The following is a 24,690-nucleotide window of genomic DNA, read 5'->3' as shown; positions in this document are numbered from 1 at the left end:
CCCCCCCCCCCCCAGCGCCCTGCACCCTACAGTGACCGGAGTGTGTAAGTGTGCTGGGAGCAATGGCGCACAGCTGCGGTGCTGTGCGCTACCTTAATGAAGACAGGAGTCTTCAGCCGCCGATTTCGTCGTCTTCTAGCTTCTGTTCTTCTGGCTCTGCAAGGGGGACGGCGGCGCGGCTCCGGGAACGGACGATCGAGGACAGGTGCCTGTGTTCGAACCCTCTGGAGCTAATGGTGTCTAGCAGTGGCGTAACTAGAAGTTTTTCTCCCCCAAGCCAAAAAATTCTTCGGCGCCCCCCCAATCTCCCATCCCCCATAATTGGCACCATGAAAGGGACAAACATGCGTGCGCGGAAGGCGCGCGCCGCCAAAAAAGGGGTGTGGCTTCGTTGGAGTGGGCGTGGCTTTGCATAAAGGGGCGTGGTATTGCAGGAAAATACTTCCTTATACCCCAGTTTTGCAACCTGCACGCCCAGACGTTAGCCACCACTGGAAAGAAAAATAATCCTGATTCATGCCCCTTACATTATTTGTCATTTTTCCTCCTTATAGTAATGCCCAGTATACATTATGCCACATACTGCAATGGCCCTTAGACATTATTCCACGCACAATAATGCACATGACACAATATGCACACACCATAATGCCCCCGACACATTATGCCACACACCGTAATGCCTGTGACACATTATGCCACACACCGTAATGCCTGTGACACATTATGCCACACACCGTAATGCCTGTGACACATGACGACAGGAATCGCAATGCCCGTTATACATTATGCTACACACTGCAATGCCCCTGATAGATTATAGCACATACAATGCCTGTGACACATTATGACACACACTGCAATGACCCTGAGACATTATACAACATACCACAATGCCCGTGATATAGTATACAACACACAGTAATGCCCGACACATTATGACACATACCGCAATGTCCGTGATACATTATGCCACACACTGCAATGACCCTGAGACATTATACCACATATCACAATGGCCGTGATATAGTATACCATACACCATAATACCTGTGACACATACCGCAATGCCCGTTATACAATATGCCACACTGCAATGCCCCTGAGACATTATACCACATACCACAATGCACGTGATATAGTATGCCACACACCGTAATGCCTGTGACACATTATGACACACACCGCAATGTCCGTGATACATTATGCCACACACCGTAATGCCCATTACACATTAAGTCCTACAGTAAGGCTTCTAATTACTTTTAAATTACCTGCTCGTTGCCAGGGGTTTCATGCTCTTGGTTCCATGCACGGTGCCAGGGGTTTTCATGCTCAGGGTGTCATGCTCGTTGCCAGGTGTTTCATGCACTGGGTGTCATGCTCGTTGCCGGGAGTTTCATGCACTGGGCGTCATGCTCGTTGCTAGGGGGTAGTGCTTGTTGCTAGGGCTGTGCTCCCAGTGCCACATATGTCCCCAGTGCCACATATTCCCCCACGGTGCCAGGTACTCACATGCCCCCAGTGCCAAATATAGCCCCCCCCTCCCCCAGTGCCACATATGCCCCCAGTGCCAGATATTCCCCCACAGTGCCAGGTGCTCACGTGCCCCCAGTGCCAAATATAGCCCCCCCTCCATGTGCCAAGTACACATGCAGTGCCATATATCCCCCTCAGTAGCCCCCCCGTGCCATATATGCCCCCTCAGTGCCATATATGCCGCCACACTTCCCACCCAGTGCCATATATACCCCCTCAGTGCCCCCCCAGTGCCATGTATGCCCCCTCAGTGCCCCCTGTGCCATACATGCCCCCTCAGTGCCATATATGCCCCCTCAGTGCCCCTGTGCCATACATGCCCCCTCAGTGCCATATATGCCCCCTCAGTGCCCCCTGTGCCATACATGCCCCCTCAGTGCCATATATGCCCCCTGTGCCATACATGCCCCCTCAGTGCCATATATGCCCTCAGTGCCATATATGCCCCGTGCCATACATGCCCCCTCAGCGCCATATATGCCCCCTGTGCCATACATGCCCCCTCAGTGCCATATATGCCCTCAGTGCCATACATGCCCCCTGTGCCATACATGCCCCCTCAGTGCCATATATGCCCCCTCAGTGCCATATATGCCCTCAGTGCCATATGCCCCCTGTGCCATACATGCCCCCCCCCCTCGCTGCTGTGAAGGAGGGACAAGGAGGGCACAGCGCGCGCCTCTCTCATGTCCCTCGCATCTCCGTCTCTCTGGTCTAATAAAGGAAGTGCCGGTTCGTGAGCCAATCAGAGCTCACGAACGGCACTTCCATTATTAGACCAGACGGACGGAGACGCAGGATGGACACTGGAGAGGCGCGCGCGGCGCGCTGTGCCCTCCGTGTCCCGTTACAGCAGGGAGGGAGAGGAGACAGCAGATTGACATGCGGACGCTCGTCCGCATGTCAATCTGCTCTAAATCAGTGGCGGCGCCCCCGCAGCCCCTCGCCCCCAAGCCACCGCGAGGGCTGCGGGGGCAGTAGTTACGCCACTGGTGTCTAGTAGCCTAAGAAGCACAAGCTAGCTGCAAGCAGGTAGGTTTGCTTCTCTCCCCTTAGTCCCACGTAGCAGTGAGTCTGTTGCCAGCAGAAGCTCACTGAAAATAAAAAACCTAATAAATACTTTCTTTACTAGTAAGCTCAGGAGAGCCCTCTAGGAGCACCCAGCTCTGGCCGGGCACAGATTCTAACTGAGGTCTGGAGGAGGGGCATAGAGGGAGGAGCCAGTGCACACCAGATAGTACCTAATCTTTTCTTTAGAGTGCCCAGTCTCCTGCGGAGCCCGTCTATTCCCCATGGTCCTTACGGAGTTCCCAGCATCCACTAGGACGTCAGAGAAATTGTGTTTTTGCGCCTAATTTATGTGCCCCCCCCTCTCTTTTTACCCTCTTCTACCGTGAATCTGCAGGGGAGAGCCTGGGGAGCTTCCTCTCAGCGGAGCTGTGGAGAAAAAATGGCGCTGGTGAGTGCTGAGGAAGAAGCCCCACCCCCTCGACGGCGGGCTTCTGTCCCGCTTAAATATGCATTTTCTTGGCGGGGGCTCATACATATATACAGTGCCCAACTGTATATATGTTTACTTTTGCCAAAAAGAGGTTCCAAATGCTGCCCAGGGCGCCCCCCCCCCCCCCCCCCCTGCGCCCTGCACCCTTACAGTGACCGGAGTATGTGAGGTGTGTGGGAGCAATGGCGCACAGCTGCAGTGCTGTGCGTTACCTCAGTGAAGAACGGAGTCTTCTGCCGCCGATTTGAAGTCTTCTTGCTTCTCATACTCACCCGGCTTCTGTCTTCCGGCTCTGAGAGGGGGACGGCGGCGCGGCTCTGGGATCGGACGGCGAGGGTGAGATCCTGCGTATGATCCCTCTGGAGCTAATGGTGTCCAGTAGCCTAAGAAGCAGGACCTAGCTTCAGAGAGTAGGGCTGCTCCTCTCCCCTCTGTCCCACGATGCAGGGAGTCTGTTGCCAGCAGAGCTCCCTGAAAATAAAAAACCTAACAAAATACTTTCTCTCAGCGAACTCAGGAGAGCTCACTGAAAAGCACCCAGCTCGTCTGGGCACAGTATAAAACTGAGGTCTGGAGGAGGGGCATAGAGGGAGGAGCCAGTGCACAACAGAACCTAAATTCTTTCTTACAGTGCCCATGTCTCCTGCGGAGCCCGTCTATCCCCATGGTCCTTATGGAGTCCCCAGCATCCACTAGGACGTTAGAGAAATAAAGATTGTATCCAAAGGAGACTTAGGGGGATATTCAAGTAACCCCGAAGAGACATTTGGTGTAAAAAAACCCTGACGTTTCTTCGGATTTTGCTTTCGGGGCTATTTGATTTAATCGGCCTGTAAAAAGTGCATTTTCACCCCAAAAAACACATGTTCAGTGAAACCTGTGTGTTTACGGGCAAAATAGCCCCGTTTTCGGATGAAAACTGGGCTGTTATCGGGCATTTTGATTCGCCTGCCGGAGGCAGGTGAAACTAAACCCCTGATAAGCGGCGGCAGGCGCTTTATCAGGGGTAATTAGATAGCCCCCCCTTTGATACATTACACCCAACAGCATCTCTAGGTAATTGAATATCCCCCAAAGCAGTTTTAGACCCAAACATAACCCACTACCCTATACTCCACATTTTGTCCTAAACAGTAAACTTGTTGTTACCTTTTATTTTTTAATACCAGTTAATTCACCACAGATTGTTTACCTGTAAATGCAAGTGGGAAGATCAGTTACAATGCATTATATACCAGCTGACATACATAATGATTATGAATATGAAGCTTTAAATACAAGGTTCTAAAGAGTATATTCAACGAGCTTCTTTTTCCTTTAAAAGGGATGTGGGGAACTGTAAGCTCATCTATATATGACGCTATACCACGCAGCCAGCACCCCCCACACTCCACAGTTGTCTCTCAGCAGCTCTTACAATACAGCCTGAGACGGAGCCACTCCCTGTCCACGTGTCTAAAAATATCCTTTGACGTACGTCTCTCAGCTGAGGGAGCTCTTTAATAAAGGAGGTCATATCACGTGACTTACTGTGCCTTCTTATTGGATGAGAGCGTCTCCTTATGGCTGCTAGACCCAGCCTGCATCGATGCTCCCTAGTCCCCCCCAACTATGCAAAGCAAGGAACGTCTCACGTCATTTGTGGCCAATCACTGAACGGCTCGGTGACATAATGTCGAAGGGAACCTTATATAAGTAAGCACGGGCGGCGGCGCCGCTCAATAATTGAGCTTCCAGAGTGTTTTGCTGTTCTCGAGCCCTCGTAGCGCATAAGGAAGTAGCTGCCTCGTTACTGACTGACACAACGTTACAGAGGAACAAAGGCTACAGAGCAGCAGCCGCCACTGTACCTCCCAATGGAATCTGGTGTATGCAGCTGCTGTGCAGTGTGACGGCGCAGCATACACACAGTGAGAAGATCCAGGCGGCAGTGCCAGTCTGCCACTGATAGTCCGAGGAAGACGCAGCGCTAACGGGAAAAAGTTACTTGCTGACCCTGCCACACCAGTGTTACACGTACCGACAGCCCCCGGAGTGTGACTGACCAGCAGCGGGGACGGCAAACAAAGACTGGCTGCCTCTTAAAGGGAACCTGACATGTACAAGAACAAAGGCATCTTCCTCATACAACTTTTATTGTAGACCCGCCTCCTGGCAGCCCGCAACAGATCGCTGCTAGTTGTCTCACTCGGGACACATCGGGACTTGGATCTGTGTTGGGAGATGGGGGTCTAGGCTGTGGATCACCTCCCGCTTTTCCCCACGACTGCCTTAAGGTATAATGGAAATACCTTTCTACCATGATGATGTGTTGAATGTGCCTCAGGCTCCCAGCTTCTATACTTCCACCGTTTGCAACATGATGAAGAAAAACCTTAACCTCAACCTGAATGACCAGGTGGTGGCCAACCTGAAGCCCCTGCGTGACGGGGATGGCATTCTGACCTCTCCCGACCTTGGTTTGCTAAAGCTAGCTTCTCCGGAGCTGGAGAGACTTATCATCCAGTCCAATGGCCTGGTCACCACTACACCTACCACCAGTCAGTTCATTTACCCAAAGGTGGCCAGCGAAGAACAGGAGTTTGCAGAAGGATTTGTGAAAGCACTAGAGGACTTGCACAAGCAGAATCAACTTGGGGTACCTCCCAGTGGTGTGGATTTAAGTTCAGTGCCTGCTGGGGGCAGCCTGCAGGCACCCCCACCATCTGATGTTCCTGTTTATGCCAACCTCAGCAGCTACCCTAGTGGTGCATTGGGCACCACTGTAAACTACAGCACTGATACTGTGCCATACCCACCTCCACCATCCGGCATGTCCCAACAGCCTGCTCCCCCTCCGCCTAGACTTCAGACTCTCAAGGATGAGCCTCAGATAGTGCCAGAGGTGGCAAACTTTGGGGATAGTCCCCCAATGTCCCCAATAAATATGGACACACAAGAAAGAATAAAGGCTGAAAGAAAACGATTGAGAAACAGAATAGCAGCTTCCAAGTGCAGGAAGAGGAAATTGGAAAGAATTTCCAGACTGGAGGAAAAAGTTAAAAGCCTTAAGAATCAAAATACAGAGCTGGCATCTACTGCTAACCTGTTGAGGGAACAGGTGGCCCAGCTCAAGCAGAAGGTCATGAGTCATGTCAACAGTGGCTGCCAACTTCTGCCTCAACAAGTCCAAGCCTACTAAGCTTAGGGTGGGAAAACGTGTATCAGTTATGTCTTTTGTCTTCTTGCACCTACTGAAAAACTTCATTCCAAAATTTAGGATCTCACTTGCCAAAAAGTGGGCCTGGCAAAATGCCAACGTGTAGCAATCCAGATTAAAGACATGACCAAAGACTATGGTGGCCTGTCTTGCTTAGACTAGAGACCAGTCTGCTTCAATCACTACTGTCCATAGACAACAATCTTCCTCACCTGAGATGACCTGTCTAATTTACATTTAAACAGCGAGCAGTGTTAATTATTCTAGTCTTTAGCTATTTTGAAATAGGTTCTTCTCAGACAATGTTTCTTGACAGAAATGTTTCACCATGTATAGTTAAATGACTGTTGCCTTTTGCTGCATATGCTTTTGTTGTCTGATATGTCAAGACAACAAAAATCTGACTCATGGTCCAGAGTGCCTCCAAGGAATACAGGACTTCCTTCTCCCCTTCTTCATCATGTAAAGGTTTACAGTACCCCAGTGATGTGGTGACATGCAAACGGTGTTTATACTTACAATATGTTCCAGACAAACTTGGTTGAATATTAATGCCAAGTGCAATTAGTGCTGATTTACATATATACTGCCTTAAATGTTTACAACATCTCTAGAGCAGGGATCAATTCCCCTGCAGATGTTTAACCTCTTTCACCCTGGAGGTTTTTTGACATTGCAGCTTACTCCTGTACTGGAGTAGTTATGCTAAAGTGTGAGTATGTAATGGTTGCACAAGTTAACTGTAAATTGTAAATTAATGTAATATTTTACTGAACTTGTTTTTTGAAGTGTTCAATTTGCTATATTTATGTTATACTGGGAACAATGTTTTTAAGCTGTTTTTTTACTACACATTCCAGTATATCCAATACTTTTGTGCTTCTGTGTACAATAAAGTATGGTCTTGTTGATCTTGTCTTCGTCCCACAATTGTGTACTGAATAGGCTTTTGACAGTGTTCTTTTTCATGTAGTTCTGCACTAAGGAAGTGCAATTATTAGGAGAGGTGCATTGTAAGAAGGTATTTAGGTGTGTGTGTTTTTTGATTGGCGTGCCTTTGTAATTATTGCTGTTCTACCCATGAGACTTATAATTATGTCTGGGATAAAGAAAAGAATAATAGAAACTGTATTTAGACACGATTATCTTCATCTGCTCTGCCCGAACTAAATATAATTCCTTCAGATCAATCTACAATTAGGTGGATGCCACTTTACGGATACTTATTTTTATAATATGTTATGTAAGCGTAGCATAATTCCATACATTGATATGTCCTTATATATTTAGAATAACTGGAGTATTCATTTATTACCAGTATTTTTTTGTTTGTTTGTGGGAGAAAACCTACGCAAGCACGGGGAGAATATACAAACTCCACACAGTATTAGTGGGCACTGTAACCTTTTCAGTAACTATGCAAGTCTTAAGGGGTCTGTCCTCATTTTATATACTACATCTGGCTTGATGCTGTGCTCATGAAGCCAGCAGAGACCACCACAATCCAGTATCAGTGATTTCTACACAGCCTGTGTGACTACACCATGTCCTTCGTAATGACCATACATAAGGCCTTTATTTTCTGGTTAGAAAGGTTACTTTTAAATAGTTAGGTCCACACTCAGATTGTGACAGAGAACTATAAAAGTAAAGAGTAAAATTGTAAAACAGTTCTCCAAACCAAATGTGTGTAGAACAGTGTGTCTTTTAGATTGGCCAACCACATAAACGCTTCACATTCACATGTGATCCCAGCAAATAAAAAAACACAAGCAAGGAGTGGCAGTAAAGGAGTGCTGATATGGGATAGTATGTAGACTCTTTCATACTTCATGCATTCATTTGTGCGCTCTTGTAGTATTGCTGAATGTTTAAAGGATAGTCAAGTAAATGTGAACATTGTGAACTTTTGAGCCAAATCTAGATTCTTCCGGTCAGCCAGTTAAGCAAGAGGTCGTCTGAAAATATTTATTGTTGTGCCATTAGTTACCATAGTTCTTGACACACACATAGCTACCTGCAATGCTTTCAATTTAACTAGCTGTATTACAGTTGTGAAGAAGAAAACATTTGTGTGACTGCAGTTTCCATTAGGTTATGCTGTTTGTAATGGCTGACTGAGATAAGTGAGTGCAGACATTTTTACAGTGCTGGTTTCTATTTGAAACTGGACTAGAGATAAGAACTCTGATAAGAGAGCGTGCACTAGGGTCATTGATCAGGTTATTTGCATGTCCAACAGTGTAATGTGTGGTGCAAACTACAATGTCTGGGAAAAGCACATACATGCTTTCCAGCTATTTAGTCTGACCCTTCCATTACGCTGCAAATAAACTGTACTGGATATTTTTATCTCGTGCAACTTCAAAATAGATCTCTGTAAATGTTCAGAAAAGCACTTGTCTACATATGCTCTCTGTTATGAGAGGGACAAATATGGAACATATTCTGTCCTGCTAATAATCTTCTTCTGTTTCTTCTTTTTTTATGTGAAATTAAAGTAGTGTTACTGTCTGTTCTGTAGCATACATTAGGGGTAGAGAAAAAGTAACCTTGCTAGTGCTAGCTGCGGTCACTAATCATAAATAATTATGGCTGTAGCCTGACATATATGACAACGGGATGCAGGCGGTTGGAATCCCGGCGGTCAGAATACTGATGCCAGGAACCCAAGCGCCAGAATGGTTGCAGCGCCGCCACAGCTATTCCCACTCCTGGGTGTCCATGACACCCATGGAGTGGGAATAGAACCTGTAGCAAGCCACTGAACCCTCAGCGTGGCAAGCGCAGCGAGCCCAAATGGGGCTTCGTTGCGGTCAAGATCCTGGCGTTGGTATTCTGACCGCCGGGGTCCCGTACCCAATGCAAAGGAAACGTTACGGAAAAAATAGAACTGTGCTGAATCAAGGTGTATCTTGAATACCCTGCAATTATACCATGGCTGGAAGTCTGTATGGCTTCTTAATGTATCTGGACCATCTAGATTACTACTGGTTTCCCAAACTCTGCCACTACAGTCCAGGTTTTAAGGATATCCATGCTTTAGTCCCGATGGTTAAATCAAATTGTCTGAGGTACTAATTAAGTCACCTGTGCTCAAGCATGGATTACCTTAAAACCTGTACTGTAATGGCGTATTTTGGCAAACTCCAGCTTAAGCAATGAGCAAATTTAAGGAGTTGTGTATAAATCCCATATGTGTTCAATTCTCCAGCCTTGGGTACACGACCTATGACATAAGCAAGGTTTGTCTGACATGTGGGCACACCCCAAGTTTTATTTTAATCCAGTTTTGGGCAAGGTGGTCAGGTTGGCGTTAGGAGGCAACAAGTAATTTACAGCACAGGTATAATATATTGTCTATAGAACAAATGTTTGCCTTTGGCAGTGTACATGTATATATTTCATAATACGGGTGTCAGATCATGTATATGGAAACCTAAATCCAAAGAAGTAAAAAAAAAAGAGACAATAAAAAGTTAAACTGCTGCTCAGTGATAGTGACACGTGATCATGTGCTTCATACTGTAATCACTATGGTGAATGCTGCAATACAAGCCATTGAGCAGCGTGAAGCCAAAGGCAGTATGGTGCAAATAGGCCATATGAAAATGTAATGAATTAAGAAAACCTTATCTGTATACCCTAAATACAAATAATAAAAAAGGTACATAGATCCTATTACATTATATATGGAACATTTGGTTGAGTTACCTGTTATTGCTGAGCAGGGAGCATGAGTTTTGCAATACTCTCAAGTTGTATTGTGGTTTTAAACGTATCAGACATTAGTCTGGTAATTTACCTACTGATGTGATTATGTTACCCTATGAAGCACTGGGCCCATGTGTCTGAAAATACCATTAAGTGCAACATGTAATCCTAATTTGCAGTAAGTTTTATGTAGCTCCTGACAAGACTAGCTACCTTTTATATTAAGAAATGATTTACATTTTTCTTGGTTTACATGTGTATAGTACTATTTAAGAGGAGATGTAAGCTTCTGTTGTGTTTGCAAACTTAGCCTTATAGGACCCATCACAGCAGGAACGTCTTTAAAAATGCAGAATCTCGGCCCCTTCCTGATTATTTGCACAACTTGTCCATCAGAAAATTATTATTATTTTTTTTACAGAGCTAGGGGCAGATGTTTGAAGCAGATTGAGTGGAGAAGTGTGCCTTGGCTTTGAAGTAACAATTTATCAAATTAATTCTATAACATTATACATAGCAGCTGATTGGTTTCCATGCCAGACTTCTCCACTCTTATCACTGCATCATACATCTGCCCCCTGGTGTGTACCCCTAGATCATCATTGGGCTTATTCTGCTGCCAGGTACCCAAAGAGATCCAGACTAATGGGCCCTACACACTGGCAGATCCGCCGCCGAGCTGCCCGACGGCGGATATGGCTGACGGGCGACCCGGCGGCGGGGGAGTGATGTTTCTTCACTTCCCCCGGCTCCATAGCAGTGCAGGCAAATATGGACGAGATCGTCCATATTGGCCTGCATGCACAAACGACGGGGCACCAGCGATGAACGAGCATCATTCATTGCTGGTGCCTCCACACTGAAAGATATGAACGGTATCTCGTTCATATCTTTGAGTATTATCGCCCAGTGTGTAGGGCCCATAATTCCTTTCTTATGAACAATGTGATCGCTTTACATTTTTTCTTTACAGATCCATGCAACAGAGTATGTCCAAAGTTTAGACAGACAAAGCACCAGCCTTTGGCACAGCGGTCTCCTCAATTGGGGCACATCACAACATCCAGTTCACACTAACAAGACTGATTCGCACAGCGCCCTTAGTTAACTTGCTTTATGTGATCACTGCTTATGCAGTGTCTTTATGTATCTGTCTTTCATTTTAACATTTTATTTTTATGATTTTCTTTCCATTTTTCTCTCTCTGGGTCTGAATCACAGCTCCTACGTGTTTGTATAAAGTGGCTGTGCAAAAAATTGCTAATGCCACAGAAGGCGTCTTGTGTAAATAGACGCCGGCTGCCGGCCTCTATTATCCGCTGCAGTGTCTGAAGATGCTGCATCGGATCCCTCTGCATGACTTTCTGCCATCTGAGTAACCTTTGGGTTACGCAGGATGGCCTAGTCTCACGCATCTGGCACAAGTGAATCTGCATCCAAAGATGTAGCTGTTCTTGGCATGCCCAGAAAACAGGACAGACACTCCCTGACACTTTTCTGGAACGCTGGCTGTCGCTGCGCCTTCCCCGTCCTCATAGGCCGCAACATGTCAATCATGCTTTGGCTTAAGGGCCCTACACATTGAGCGATCCGCCGCCAAGCTGCCTGACGGCGCATACGGGCGACCCAGTGATGGGGGGAGTGAAGTTTCTTCACTACCACCATCGCCCGGCGCCATAGAAGTGCAGGCAAATATGGACCAGATCGTCCATATTGGCCTGCATGCACAGGCGACGGGGCACCAGTGATAAACGAGCGCGGGGCCGCGCATCGTTCATCGCTGGTGCCTCCACACTCAAAGATATGAACGGTATCTCGTTCATATCTTTGAATATTATTATATTATCGTCGTCACTCACAGATCTGCACATTCGCAGTACAGAATCTGCGCATGTGCAGATCGGAAAGCAGCGAAGATGTATGCAATCCATCAGGTTTACATTTCTGAATTATGCCCTCTAGCTTTTTTTTTTTTTTTTTTTTTTCTCTTTCTGCTTTTTACTTTTTTGTGCGTTTTTGGGTAGGGTCATTTATTTTTTCTTGCTCTTCCCCTTTTAATAATTTTTTTTTTTCAGTTCTCTTCTTTCATTTTAATATTTTTTTTATTCTCTTTTTGAGTTGAGGGAGATTTACTCAACTGTAGTTTGTATGCAGTTTTCAATCTCCCATAAACTGGATGTAGTATCTATAACACTGCACATCGCACAATAGAAAATCCTGTATGTTTGGGATGAAAGTTATCAAAGGATGAATGTTTCTAAGGATGTCGTCTGTGACTTATCCTGGATAATTTTATGAACATTATGCAAAGGACTATGAAGTAACTTCAAAATCTCATTGTTCTCTTACCTATAGGTAATAAACAGTGGAACGACACTTAACAGCAAGCTGTATTGCGTCTGCTGATTATCACAAATGAATACCATGATTGCATAGCTATAGCTAATGAATAGTGGAACTACACTTACCAGCAAGCTGTATTGCATCTGCTGATTATCACAAATGAATACCATGATTGCATAGGTATAGGTAATGAATAGTTGATTTATTGTTATAATCAGATTTAAGCTGTTTTTATTATAAATTATTTGGAGAATCTGTGATGGTCTCATCCCCGCGCACCATTTGTTTGTTTAAATTTTATTGCTTCAAATGGTTGATGGGCTTGGGGTGGGTCTAATCAAAGTGCTTACAAACACATGTTTGTTGGTCTTAATATTAATGTGTAGTCTGGCTGAATAAGCCTTGGCTGAATCAGTCTGGGATAAAAGTTATCAAAGGATGAATGTTTCTAAGTATGTCATCTGTGGCTTAAACTGGACGAAAAATGAAATGAAAAAACAAACAAATGCGGAAATCCTTCAAAGGCCAACAATACTTGGACTGCACCCCAACTACAAATGTATGTTCACTACTAATATTCTCCAATCCTCACTAACTCTGGAAACTATACAATCACTTTCTGCAAAAAAACGGGTGGTCTTCAGTTTGCCAGCTGTCGGGATCCCGGCGCACAGTATACCGGCGCCGGAATCCCGACAGCCGGCATACCGACACTTTTTCTCCCTCTTGGGGTCCACGACCCCCCTGGAGGGAGAATAGATAGCGTAGCGCGCCACCGTGCCCGCAGCATGGCGAGCGCAGAGAGCCCGCAAGGGACTCATTTGTGCTTGCCACACTGTCGGTATGCCGGTGGTCGGAATTCCGGTGCCAGTATGCTGGTCGCCGGGAGCCCGGCCGCCGGCATACCATACTACACCTGCAAAAAACACCTGTAATGCAATTTTTACTCTGACCCTGCAAATACCTGGAAAACAAATTTTGCACTGAGAAGCATAGTTAATGAAGGAGCACCGACTTGCTGTTTGCAAACACTGTGTAATTTACCATTTTACATCAGCAAAACATTTGGCTTACTGTTAACCTGTAGACATTAACCACATTTTAAATACTTGCAAATCGTCTTTATTTTTGATATTCCACTGCTCTCTCATTCAGCCACCACTCCTCCTATTCTCATTTTACTACCACTATGTCACGATCCAGGTAATTCCTTATCAGTATTTACCTTCCAAATGTCTCCTGAGACTGTCCCAGTGTTCCAAGCCTGGATTCCATCTGCACTGTCTGTGTGCAGGACGCTGCATCTCATTGTCTCTAATCTCCTTACTGTGATTCTGGCAGCATCAGGGTTAAGTTTCACATGCAAGTTACAAACAATCTTTCCCTCCAAAAGCTAACATGGGCGCAGCCATGTTTTCCTAATCACGTGATACCTTTCAGCCTATCAGCTGCACTCTGCTCTCAGCCTGATTACCCAGCAGCTGCACTCTGGTCTCTGGTTAATCAGCCAGCCAATCCCTGTTTCCCAGCTGGTATAAATATCTTGTTCCTGGGGTGGAAAGATGTCAGTGCTTCAATTGTCTTCAGTGATTCCAGTGTGCAGTCCTCCCATGGACTTTCTCTGCAGTACAGCCTGACTCTGCAGTGTCTCATCATTGCATCCTGTGACTGGCAGTTACCGACACCAGCTTCCAGCAGTGCTCTGCCCTGCCAGTAACCATCGGTGTTTCACCATCGATCTCCAGTGACCATCGGTGTTCCGCCATCGATCCCAAGTCACCATCGGTGTTCCGCCATCGATCCCAAGTCTCCATCGGTGTTCCGCCATCGATCCCAAGTCTCCATCGGTGTTCCGCCATCGATCCCAAGTCTCCATCGGTGTTCCGCCATCGATCCCAAGTCTCCATCGGTGTTCCGCCATCGATCCCAAGTCTCCATCGGTGTTCCGCCATCGATCCCAAGTCTCCATCGGTGTTCCGCCATCGATCCCAAGTCTCCATCGGTGTTCCGCCATCGATCCCAAGTCTCCATCGGTGTTCCGCCATCGATCCCAAGTCTCCATCGGTGTTCCGCCATCGATCCCAAGTCTCCATCGGTGTTCCGCCATCGATCCCAAGTCTCCATCGGTGTTCCGCCATCGATCCCAAGTCTCCATCGGTGTTCCGCCATCGATCCCAAGTCTCCATCGGTGTTCCGCCATCGATCCCAAGTCTCCATCGGTGTTCCGCCATCGATCCCAAGTCTCCATCGGTGTTCCGCCATCGATCCCAAGTCTCCATCGGTGTTCCGCCATCGATGCCCAGTAACCATCGGTGTCCCGCCATCGATGCCCAGTAACCATCGGTGTTCCGCCATCGATCCCTAGTCACCATCGGTGTCCCGCCATCGATTCCAAGTCACCATCGGTGTTCCGTCATCGATCCCAAGTATTTCTCTGAACTGTGTTTAATAAAACCTTTGAACTTTCCCTTGTTGTCGTGGTCACGCCTTCGGGCATTTGTTCTAAAGGTTCCCTGCATGTCCAAGAACCCTGTACTGCCTCCCAGGTACACATATACCTCAGCCCCTACAACTGAGGCTTCCCCCTGGTCAGCACCAGCCCTCAGTTGTGACACACTATTTACACCATCCACACTATGGCCAGGCTGGCAACATCCCCCATTAATCCTGTCTTCCTAATCCTTTATTCTGTCCTCTGGTACCACCTATATCTTTCTCTCCCAGTCTCCTACATCTTATCCTCTCTCCTCTTCTCTGTCTCCCATCCTCCCCTCTGCCTCCCTTATCCTCCTCTTGTTTCCCCATTGCAATTTACTTCTGCACAGGCTCTCTGCCCCACCACTCAACCCTGCTCTCTCCCTCCTCTGCCTGTCACCTCTCCTCTACCACTATCATACTGCACTCCCTCCGTGCCTCAATCCTGCAGTCTCCTTTCCTAGCTACTCATGACCTTTTCATTTCCAACTCCCTGCATCTCCTGGCCATTACCTGGATGACTTCTTATGGCACCACTTCGCCTGCTGCTCTCTCTGCTGGGGGCCTCACATTCTCACCCCCCCCCTCTGATCCGGGGGACGCCATGGTGGTGGTATTGGGGTCCTTTTACCCTCTAGCTGCACATACCAACTTATACCTCCAAACCATGCCTTACATTCTCTACATTTGAGGTCCATGCCTCTACCAACCTACTAATCTTAGAGCTACTAATCTCTACCAACCTACTAATCTATCCCCTCCCACCTCCTCTGCTACCTCTCTCCTTCTGCCTTTTCCCATCTTGCCCACCTTCTCAGTCTCTCCCTCTCATCAGCCACTGTCCCCTCTGCCTTAAAGCATGCTCTTTCTCCCCTGTTCTTAAAAAACCTACCCTTGATCCAAACACCCTCTCCAACTACCGACCCATCTCTCCTCCCTTTTGCCTCCAAACTCCTTGAGTGTATTGTCTATAACCGCCTCATTGCCTTTCTTTCCTCCCACTTACTGCTTGACCCATTCCAGTCTGGTTTCCGCTCTCTCCACTCCACTGAAACTGTCCTCACAAAACTCTGCAGTGACCTCCATGCAGCCAAATCTAAGGGCCACTACTCTCTGCTTATTCTTCTTGACCTCTCTGCTGCTTTTGACACTGTGGACCACCCTCTCCTTCTGCAAATCCTTCACTCTCTTGGTCTGCGTGATACTGCCCTCTCCTGGCTGTTACCTCTCTGATTGTTCCTACTCTGTCTCCTCTCATGACACTACCTTCCCCCCCACTTCCACTAACTGTTGGTGTCCCCCAAGGTTCTGTTCTTGGTCCTCTCCCTTTTCTCTCTCTATACGTCCTCTTTAGGTGAACTCATTAGTTCTTTTAACTCCAAATATCCCCTCTATGCTGATGACATTTAAATCTACCTTTCCTCCCATGATCTCTCCTCAGTCGTACCTCCAGCTGTCTCTCTGTTATCTCTTCCTGGATGTCCCAGCACTTTCTTAAACTCAACATGTCCAAGACTGAGCTGATCATCTTCCCACCCTCCCGTACTACCTCACCTCGCACAATCTCATTATCCATTGACCATTATCCTCTAACTCCCAAATACGCTGTCTTGGCGTAATCGTTGACTCCTCCCTCTCCTTCAAACCACACATTCAGCACCTCTCACAAACCTGTCATTTTCACCTCAAAAACATTTCCAGGATCAGACCCTTTCTCACCCAGGATGCCACCAAGATCATTATCCACTCACTAATTATTTCCAGACTGGATTACTGTAATGTCCTCCTAACTGGCTTTCCTGACAATTACCTCTCTCCATTCCAATCTTTCCTCAGTGCTGCAGCCCGGCTCATCTTCCTCACCAAACGCACTACACCCACCTTCCCTCTCCTACAAGCCCTTCACTGGCTTCCCTTCCTTTTCACAATCCAATTCAAATTTCTCACACTTACATCTCTGACCTTATCTCCCTTTACTCTCCCATCCGTCCTCTTCGCTCTGCTAATGCACGCTGATTCTCCTGTCTTCTGATTACTTCCACTCCTATCTCCAAGATTTTTCCTGTGCTGCTTTCTTACTCTGGAATTCTCTACCTCTCCCCCTCAGACTCTCCTCATCTCTACAGAACTTCAAATGGGCTCTCAAGACACACTTCTTTACCAAACCCAGTCAAATCTCATCCTAACCCTCTGTCCCACGCTCGGTCTACCCCATCTGTGTCACCCCTGTCTGTCTGCCCTGCCCCTTTAGAATGGAAGCTCTCACGAGTAGGCCCCTCTTCCCTCATGTGCTTATACTTTTCTTACTTTTATAATCCTCAACTGCCCAAATCCTGTGGTTTTCGGCCACCTTGATACTTATCTCAGTGTTGTCTACTGATGTAGTTATGTCTTCAACTGTAAGTCACTGTTTTCCTGTTTTGATTATGTGCATATGTACTCTGTAATTTGGAGCGGCGGAACCCTTGTGGTGCCATATAAATAAAGGATAATAATAATAATAATAATAATGTGGCTGTCTGAATAGAAATGCACTTGGAATTATGTTGGAATATAATACATATTTTGGCTCTGGTTATTGGTTTCTTGCTCATATACCATGCAGCAAGTTCTTTTAAACATAGTTATTTTTAAAATAAAAAAAACATAGGAAAAAGTAGGGCTGTGTGTCTGTCTCCCTCTTCTATATTGTTCTCTTTCACTTCCTGTCTTTCTCTTTCCATTATCTGAGGGACACTTGTTTACCATTTGGTTAGTGAGGATTGAGGAGCTAGCGCTCAGTGAGTTAACTTTTTGGATATATAAGCTCCTCCCCTTACTCAATTAGGGATGATTATCAGTGTTGCCTCCATTGATGGTGACACAAACCATCGGTGGCAGGTAACGTTTCTGTGAATTGCCATTGATGGTTTTGCCATCATTGTTTATGCACATGCGCAACGGCTCTTGCTGATCCTGTGCAAGAGCTGTAAATGACTGCTCAGCCTGTGAAAGAGACGGGGCTCCCCCCTCGCGGTTCTTATGCTAGGTACACACTATACAATTATCTGGCAGATAATCTGCCAGATCTGGCTGGTTGGAATGAAAATCTGATAGTGGATGAGAGCAAATGACAAGCGACCATTTGCTCCCAAACACTGGAAAATGGACAAAACCTGTCATTTATACAAACTGGTTAAACACAATTTCTCTAACGTCCTAGTGGATGCTGGGGACTCCGTCAGGACCATGGGGGATAGCGGGCTCCGCAGGAGACAGGGCACATCTAAAAAAGCTTTTAGGTCACATGGTGCGTACTGGCTCCTCCCCCTATGACCCTCCTCCAAGCCTCAGTTAGGTTTTTGTGCCCGTCCGAGAGGGTGCAATCTAGGTGGCTCTCTTAAAGAGCTGTTTAGAAAAGTTTTTTTTTTTTTTAGGTTTCAATCTCAGTGATTCCTGCTGGCAACAGGATCACTGCATCGAGGGACTTAGGGGAGAGATTTCCAACTCACCTGCGTGCAGGATGGATTGGAGTCTTAGGCTACTGGACACTTAGCTCCAGAGGGAGTCGGAACACAGGTCAGCCTGGGGTTCGTCCCGGAGCCGCGCCGCCGATCCCCCTTACAGACGCTGAAGAGACGGCAGAACGGAGGTCCGGAAAACAGGCGGCAGAAGACTCCACAGTCTTCATGAAGGTAGCGCACAGCACTGCAGCTGTGCGCCATTGTTGTCACACGGCTCACTGACTCAGTCACGGAGGGTGCAGGGCGCTGCTGGGGGCGCCCTGGGCAGCAATATAATTACCTTTAGTGGCAAAAGAAATACATCACATATACCCATTAAGGCTATATGTATGTATTTTGACCCAGGCCAGTTTCTTAAAAACCGGGAGAAAAATCCCGCCGAAAAAGGGGCGGAGCTTATTCTCCTCAGCACTCAGCGCCATTTTCCTGCTCAGCTCCGCTGGTGAGGAAGGCTCCCAGGACTCTCCCCTGCACTGCACTACAGAAACAGGGTAACAAAGAGAAGGGGGGCATAAATTGGCGATATTTATATATTGAGAGCGCATATATAGTAAACAACACCTTCTAGGGTTGTTTATATACATTTATAGCGCTTTTGGTGTGTGCTGGCAAACTCTCCCTCTGTCTCCCCAAAGGGCTAAGGGGTCCTGTCTTCGATTAGAGCATTCCCTGTGTGGCTGCTGTGTGTCGGTACGGGTGTGTCGACATGTATGAGGACGATGTTGGTGTGGAGGCAGAGCAATTGCCGATGATGGTAATGTCACCCCCTAGGGAGTCGACACCGGAATGGATGGCTTTAGTTATGGAATTACGTGATAATGTCAGCACACTACAAAAGTCAGTTGACGAAATGAGACGCCCGGCAAACCAGTTAGTACCGGTTCAGGCGTCTCAGACACCGTCAGGGGCTGTAAAACGTCCTTTACCTCAGTCAGTCGACACGGGTACCGACACAGATGAATCTAGTGTCGACGGTGAAGAAACAAACGTATTTTCCAATAGGGCCACACGTTATATGATCACGGCAATGAAGGAGGTGTTACAGATCTCTGATACTGCTGGTACCTCAAAAAGGGGTATTATGTGGGGGGTGAAAAAACTACCTGTATTTTTCCCAGAATCAGAGGAATTGAATGATGTGTGTGATGAAGCGTGGGTTACCCCCGATAGAAAATTGCTAATTTCAAAGAAGTTGTTGGCATTATACCCTTTCCCACCAGAGGTTAGGGCGCGCTGGGAAACACCCCCTAAGGTGGATAAGGCGCTCACACGTTTATCAAAGCAAGTGGCGTTGCCGTCTCCTGATACGGCCGCCCTCAAGGATCCAGCAGATAGGAGGCTGGAAACTACACTGAAGAGTATATACACACATACTGGTGTTATACTGCGACCGGCAATAGCCTCAGGCCTGGATGTGCAGTGCTGGGGTAGTGTGGTTGGATTCTCTGACTGAAAATATTGAGACCCTGGATAGGGACAGTATTTTATTGACTCTAGAGCAATTAAAGGATGCTTTTCTTTATATGCGAGATGCTCAGAGGGATGTTTGTACTCTAGCATCAAGAGTAAGCGCGATGTCCATATCTGCCAGAAGAAGTTTATGGACGCGACAGTGGTCAGGTGATGCGGATTCCAAGAGGCATATGGAAGTATTGCCATATAAAGGAGAGGAATTGTTTGGGGTCGGTCTTTCGGACCTGGTGACCACGGCAACTGCCGGCAAGTCCACCTTTTTACCTCAGACCCCTTCACAACAGAAAAGGACACCGTCTTTTCAGCCGCAGTCCTTTCGCTCATATAAAAAGCGACCAAAAGGACAGTCTTATCTGCCGAGAGGCAGAGGAAAGGGTAAGAAAGGGCAGCACGCAGCCCCTGCCCAGGAACAGAAGCCCGCCCCGGCTTCTACAAAGCCAGCAGCATGACGCTGGGGCTTTACAAGCGGACCCAGGAACGGTGGGGGGTCGACTCAAGATTTTCAGCAATCAATGGGCTCACTCACAAGTGGACCCGTGGGTCCTGCAGATAATATCTCAGGGTTACATGCTGGAGTTCGAAAGGTTTCCCCCTCGCCGGTTCCTAAAGTCTGCTTTACCAACGTCTCCCTCAGAAAGGACGTCGGTTTTGGAAGCCATTCACAAGCTGTATTCTCAGCAGGTGATAGTCAAGGTACCCCTCCTACAACAGGGAAAGGGGTATTATTCCACACTATTTGTGGTACCGAAGCCGGACGGTTCGGTAAGACCTATTCTAAACCTGAAATCCTTGAACCTGTACATACAGAAATTCAAGTTCAAGATGGAGTCACTCAGAGCAGTGATAGCGAATCTGGAAGAAGGGGACTTCATGGTGTCCCTGGACATAAAAGATGCTTATCTGCATGTCCCAATTTACCCCTCACACCAAGGGTATCTCAGGTTCGTGATACAAGACTGTCATTATCAGTTTCAAACGCTGCCGTTTGGTTTGTCCACGGCCCCTCGGGTCTTTACCAAGGTAATGACCGAAATGATGGTTCTTCTACGAAGAAAAGGCGTATTAATTATCCCTTACTTGGACGATCTCCTGATAAGGGCAAAGTCCAGAGAACAGCTGGAAGTCGGTGTAGCACTAACCCAGGTAGTGCTTCAGCAACACGGGTGGATTCTGAATCTTCCAAAATCTCAATTGTCCCCGACAACTCGTCTGCTGTTCCTAGGAATGATTCTGGACACGGTTCAGAAAAAGGTGTTTCTCCCGGAGGAGAAAGCAAGGGAGTTATCCGAACTTGTCAGGAACCTCCTAAAACCAGGAACTGTGTCAGTACATCAATGCACAAGAGTCCTGGGAAAGATGGTGGCTTCGTACGAAGCGATTCCATTCGGCAGATTCCATGCACGGACATTTCAGTGGGATCTGCTGGACAAATGGTCCGGATCGCATCTGCACATGCATCAGCGGATAACACGGTCACCGAGAACAAGGTTGTCTCTCCTGTGGTGGTTGCAGACTGCCCATCTGTTAGTGGGCCGCAGATTCGGCATACAGGACTGGGTCCTGGTGACTACGGATGCCAGCCTACGAGGTTGGGGAGCAGTCACAAAGGGAAGAAACTTCCAGGGCGTGTGGTCAAACCTGGAGACGTCTCTTCACATAAATATACTGGAGCTAAGAGCGATCTACAATGCTCTAAGTCTGGCAAAACCGCTGCTTCAGGGTCAGCCGGTGTTGATCCAGTCCGACAACATCACGGCAGTAGCCCACGTAAACCGAGAAGGCGGCACGAGAAGCAGGAGTGCAATGGCAGAAGCTGCAAGGATTCTGCGCTGGGCGGAGAATCATGTCATAGCACTGTCAGCAGTGTTCATCCCGGGAGTGGACAACTGGGAAGCAGATTTCCTCAGCAGACACGACCTTCACCCGGGAGAGTGGGGACTTCATCCAGAAGTTTTCCACATGATTGTGAACCGTTGGGAAAAACCAAAGGTGGACATGATGGCGTCTCGCCTCAACAAAAAATTGGACAGGTATTGCGCCAGGTCAAGAGACCCTCAGGCAATAGCTGTGGACGCTCTGGTAACACCGTGGGTGTACCAGTCAGTGTATGTGTTCCCTCCTCTGCCTCTCATACCAAAGGTACTGAGAATTATACGGAAAAGAGGAGTAAGAACGATACTGGTGGCTCCGGACTGGCCAAGAAGAACTTGGTATCCGGAACTTCAAGAGATGCTCACGGAGGATCCGTGGCCTCTACCTCTAAGACGGGATCTGCTTCAGCAGGGACCTTGTATGTTCCAAGACTTACCGCGTCTGCGTTTGACGGCATGGCGGTTGAACGCCGGATTCTAAAAGAAAAGGGCATTCCAGAGGAAGTTATTCCTACCTTGATTAAGGCTAGAAAGGAAGTGACTGTACAACATTATCACCGCATTTGGCGAAAATATGTTGCGTGGTGTGAGGCCAAGAAGGCTCCAACGGAAGAATTTCAATTGGGTCGATTCTTACATTTCCTGCAAGCAGGATTGTCTATGGGCCTAAAATTGGGGTCCATTAAAGTTCAAATTTCGGCCTTATCAATTTTCTTCCAGAAGGAATTGGCGTCAGTGCCTGAAGTACAAACTTTTGTCAAAGGTGTACTACATATACAACCCCCAATAGTGCCTCCAGTGGCACCGTGGGATTTGAACGTGGTTCTAAATTTTCTCAAATCTCATTGGTTTGAGCCGTTAAAATCGGTAGAATTAAAATACCTTACATGGAAGGTAACCATGCTGTTGGCCTGGCTTCTGCCAGGAGAGTTTCAGAGTTGGCAGCTTTGTCATACAAGAGCCCATATCTGATATTCCATTCGGACAGGGCAGAATTGAGGACACGTCCTCAATTTCTCCCTAAGGTGGTTTCGGCATTTCACTTAAACCAGCCTATTGTGGTGCCTGCGGCTACTAGCGACTTGGAGGACTCCAAGTTACTGGACGTTGTCAGAGCATTAAAAATATATATTTCAAGGACAGCTGGAGTCAGAAAAACTGACTCGTTGTTTACATTGTATGCACCCAACAAGATGGGTGCTCCTGCGTCTAAACAGACGATTGCACGTTGGATCTGTAGCACAATCCAACTTGCACATTCTGTGGCAGGCGTGCCACAGCCTAAATCGGTAAAGGCCCACTCCACAAGGAAGGTGGGCTCATCTTGGGCGGCTGCCCGAGGGGTCTCGGCATTACAACTTTGCCGAGCAGCTACGTGGTCAGGGGAGAACACGTTTGTAAAATTTTACAAATTTGATACTCTGGCTACAGAGGACCTGGAGTTTTCTCATTCGGTGCTGCAGAGTCATCCGCACTCTCCCGCCCGTTTGGGAGCTTTGGTATAATCCCCATGGTCCTGACGGAGTCCCCAGCATCCACTAGGACGTTAGAGAAAATAAGAATTTACTTACCGATAATTCTATTTCTCATAGTCCGTAGTGGATGCTGGGCGCCCATCCCAAGTGCGGATTGTCTGCAATGCTTGTACATAGTTATTGTTACAAAATCGGGTTTTTACTGTTGTTGTGAGCCATCTTTTCAGAGGCTACTTCGTTTTGTTATCATACTGTTAACTGGGTTCAGATCACAAGTTGTACGGTGTGATTGGTGTGGCTGGTATGAGTCTTACCCGGGATTCAAGACCCTTCCTTATTGTGTACGCTCGTCCGGGCACAGTACCTAACTGAGGCTTGGAGGAGGGTCATAGGGGGAGGAGCCAGTACGCACCATGTGACCTAAAAGCTTTTTTAGATGTGCCCTGTCTCCTGCGGAGCCCGCTATCCCCCATGGTCCTGACGGAGTCCCCAGCATCCACTACGGACTATGAGAAATAGAATTATCGGTAAGTAAATTCTTATTTTTCCATTGTTTGGTAGCAAATAGTCGATTGTCATTTGCTCTCATCCATTATCAGATTTTCATTCTAACCAGCCAAATCTGGCAGTGTAAGGAGCGGGGGCAGTGCATGCTATTGGCGGACAGCCTAACAGCCTTGTGCAGAAACCACAGCCCTGAAAATGTAAGAGAAACAAAAACATTGGGCACACAGTTACCATCGGTGGTGTATAACCATCCGAACATACACCATCAACGGTAAAAGTATTTGACATCGGCCATAGACCATCAATGATTTTTTAAAACATCGATGACCATCACTACTCAGTTTATATTAAGTGCTGAAAGGAGTAGGTCAGCATTAGTTAGGTTAGTATATTTTTTATTATTTTCTTTTGTGTGTGTGTGTGTGTGTGTGTGTGTGTGTCTATTTTAACCCTGTTTCCTCCTGAAACTGTATAGTGGCCTCAGACCCTTCTGCTATCGCAGACTTTCTCCTTACCTTGGATTCAGAAATGCTGGCTGCAGCAGTGGAGTAACTCCCTGTACATACGGGGTCATTCTGACCCGATCACACGCTGCAGTTTTTCGCTGCGTAGCGATCGCTCAGAACTGTGCATCGTAGCACAGCGGCTACGATCGCCTCTGCCTGACTGACAGGCAGAGGTGGTCGATGGGCGGGAGGGGGCAAAAAGGCGGCGTTGGGCCGCTGTTTCGTGGGCGTGGTCTAGCCAACGCGGGCGTGGCCAGACCGCGCAGGAAGTGGCCCACAGCGGCTGCGTGACGTCACGAGCAATCGGCTGCGGACCGGGGAGCGACGAGTAGCTCCCGGCCATCACGCTAAAGCTGCACTGGCCGGGAGCTACTCTTGAAGTGCAAAGGCATCGCCGCTGTGCGATGCCTTTGCACTTCTGCAGGGGGGGGGGGGGGGGGCGGCACTGACATGCGGGGCGGACTAGTGCTGGGCGTCCCCCCCGCATGTCTGAGTTCATGATCGTAGCTGTGCTAAATTTAGCACAGCTACGATCAACTCGGAATGACCCCCATAGGGCTGAAAGTCCAGTCAGGGAGAGCTTC

At 47.5% G+C, this 24,690-nt stretch overlaps 1 protein-coding gene across 1 annotated transcript; it reads left to right on the top strand.

The window, feature by feature from the left end:
• Positions 1–4,615: 4,615 nt before the first annotated feature.
• On the top strand, positions 4,616–7,150 carry JUND (JunD proto-oncogene, AP-1 transcription factor subunit). The gene has a single exon (XM_063916284.1). It carries the CDS (start codon positions 5,322–5,324, stop codon positions 6,219–6,221), a length of 900 nt encoding a protein of 299 aa, XP_063772354.1. The 5' UTR covers positions 4,616–5,321; the 3' UTR covers positions 6,222–7,150.
• The last annotated feature ends 17,540 nt before the right edge of the window (positions 7,151–24,690 follow it).

Source organism: Pseudophryne corroboree, chromosome 1 (assembly GCF_028390025.1).
Source record: "Pseudophryne corroboree isolate aPseCor3 chromosome 1, aPseCor3.hap2, whole genome shotgun sequence".
Classification (NCBI taxonomy): Eukaryota; Metazoa; Chordata; class Amphibia; order Anura; family Myobatrachidae; genus Pseudophryne; species Pseudophryne corroboree.
The sequence above is the reverse complement of the archived record's forward strand: the minus strand, read 5'-3'. Positions and strand labels throughout refer to the sequence as shown.

What these genes read in the sequence shown, in the direction of transcription:
- JUND (XM_063916284.1), top strand. Translation starts at nt 5,322, where the DNA reads ATGGAAATACCTTTCTACCATGATGATGTGTTGAATGTGCCTCAGGCT.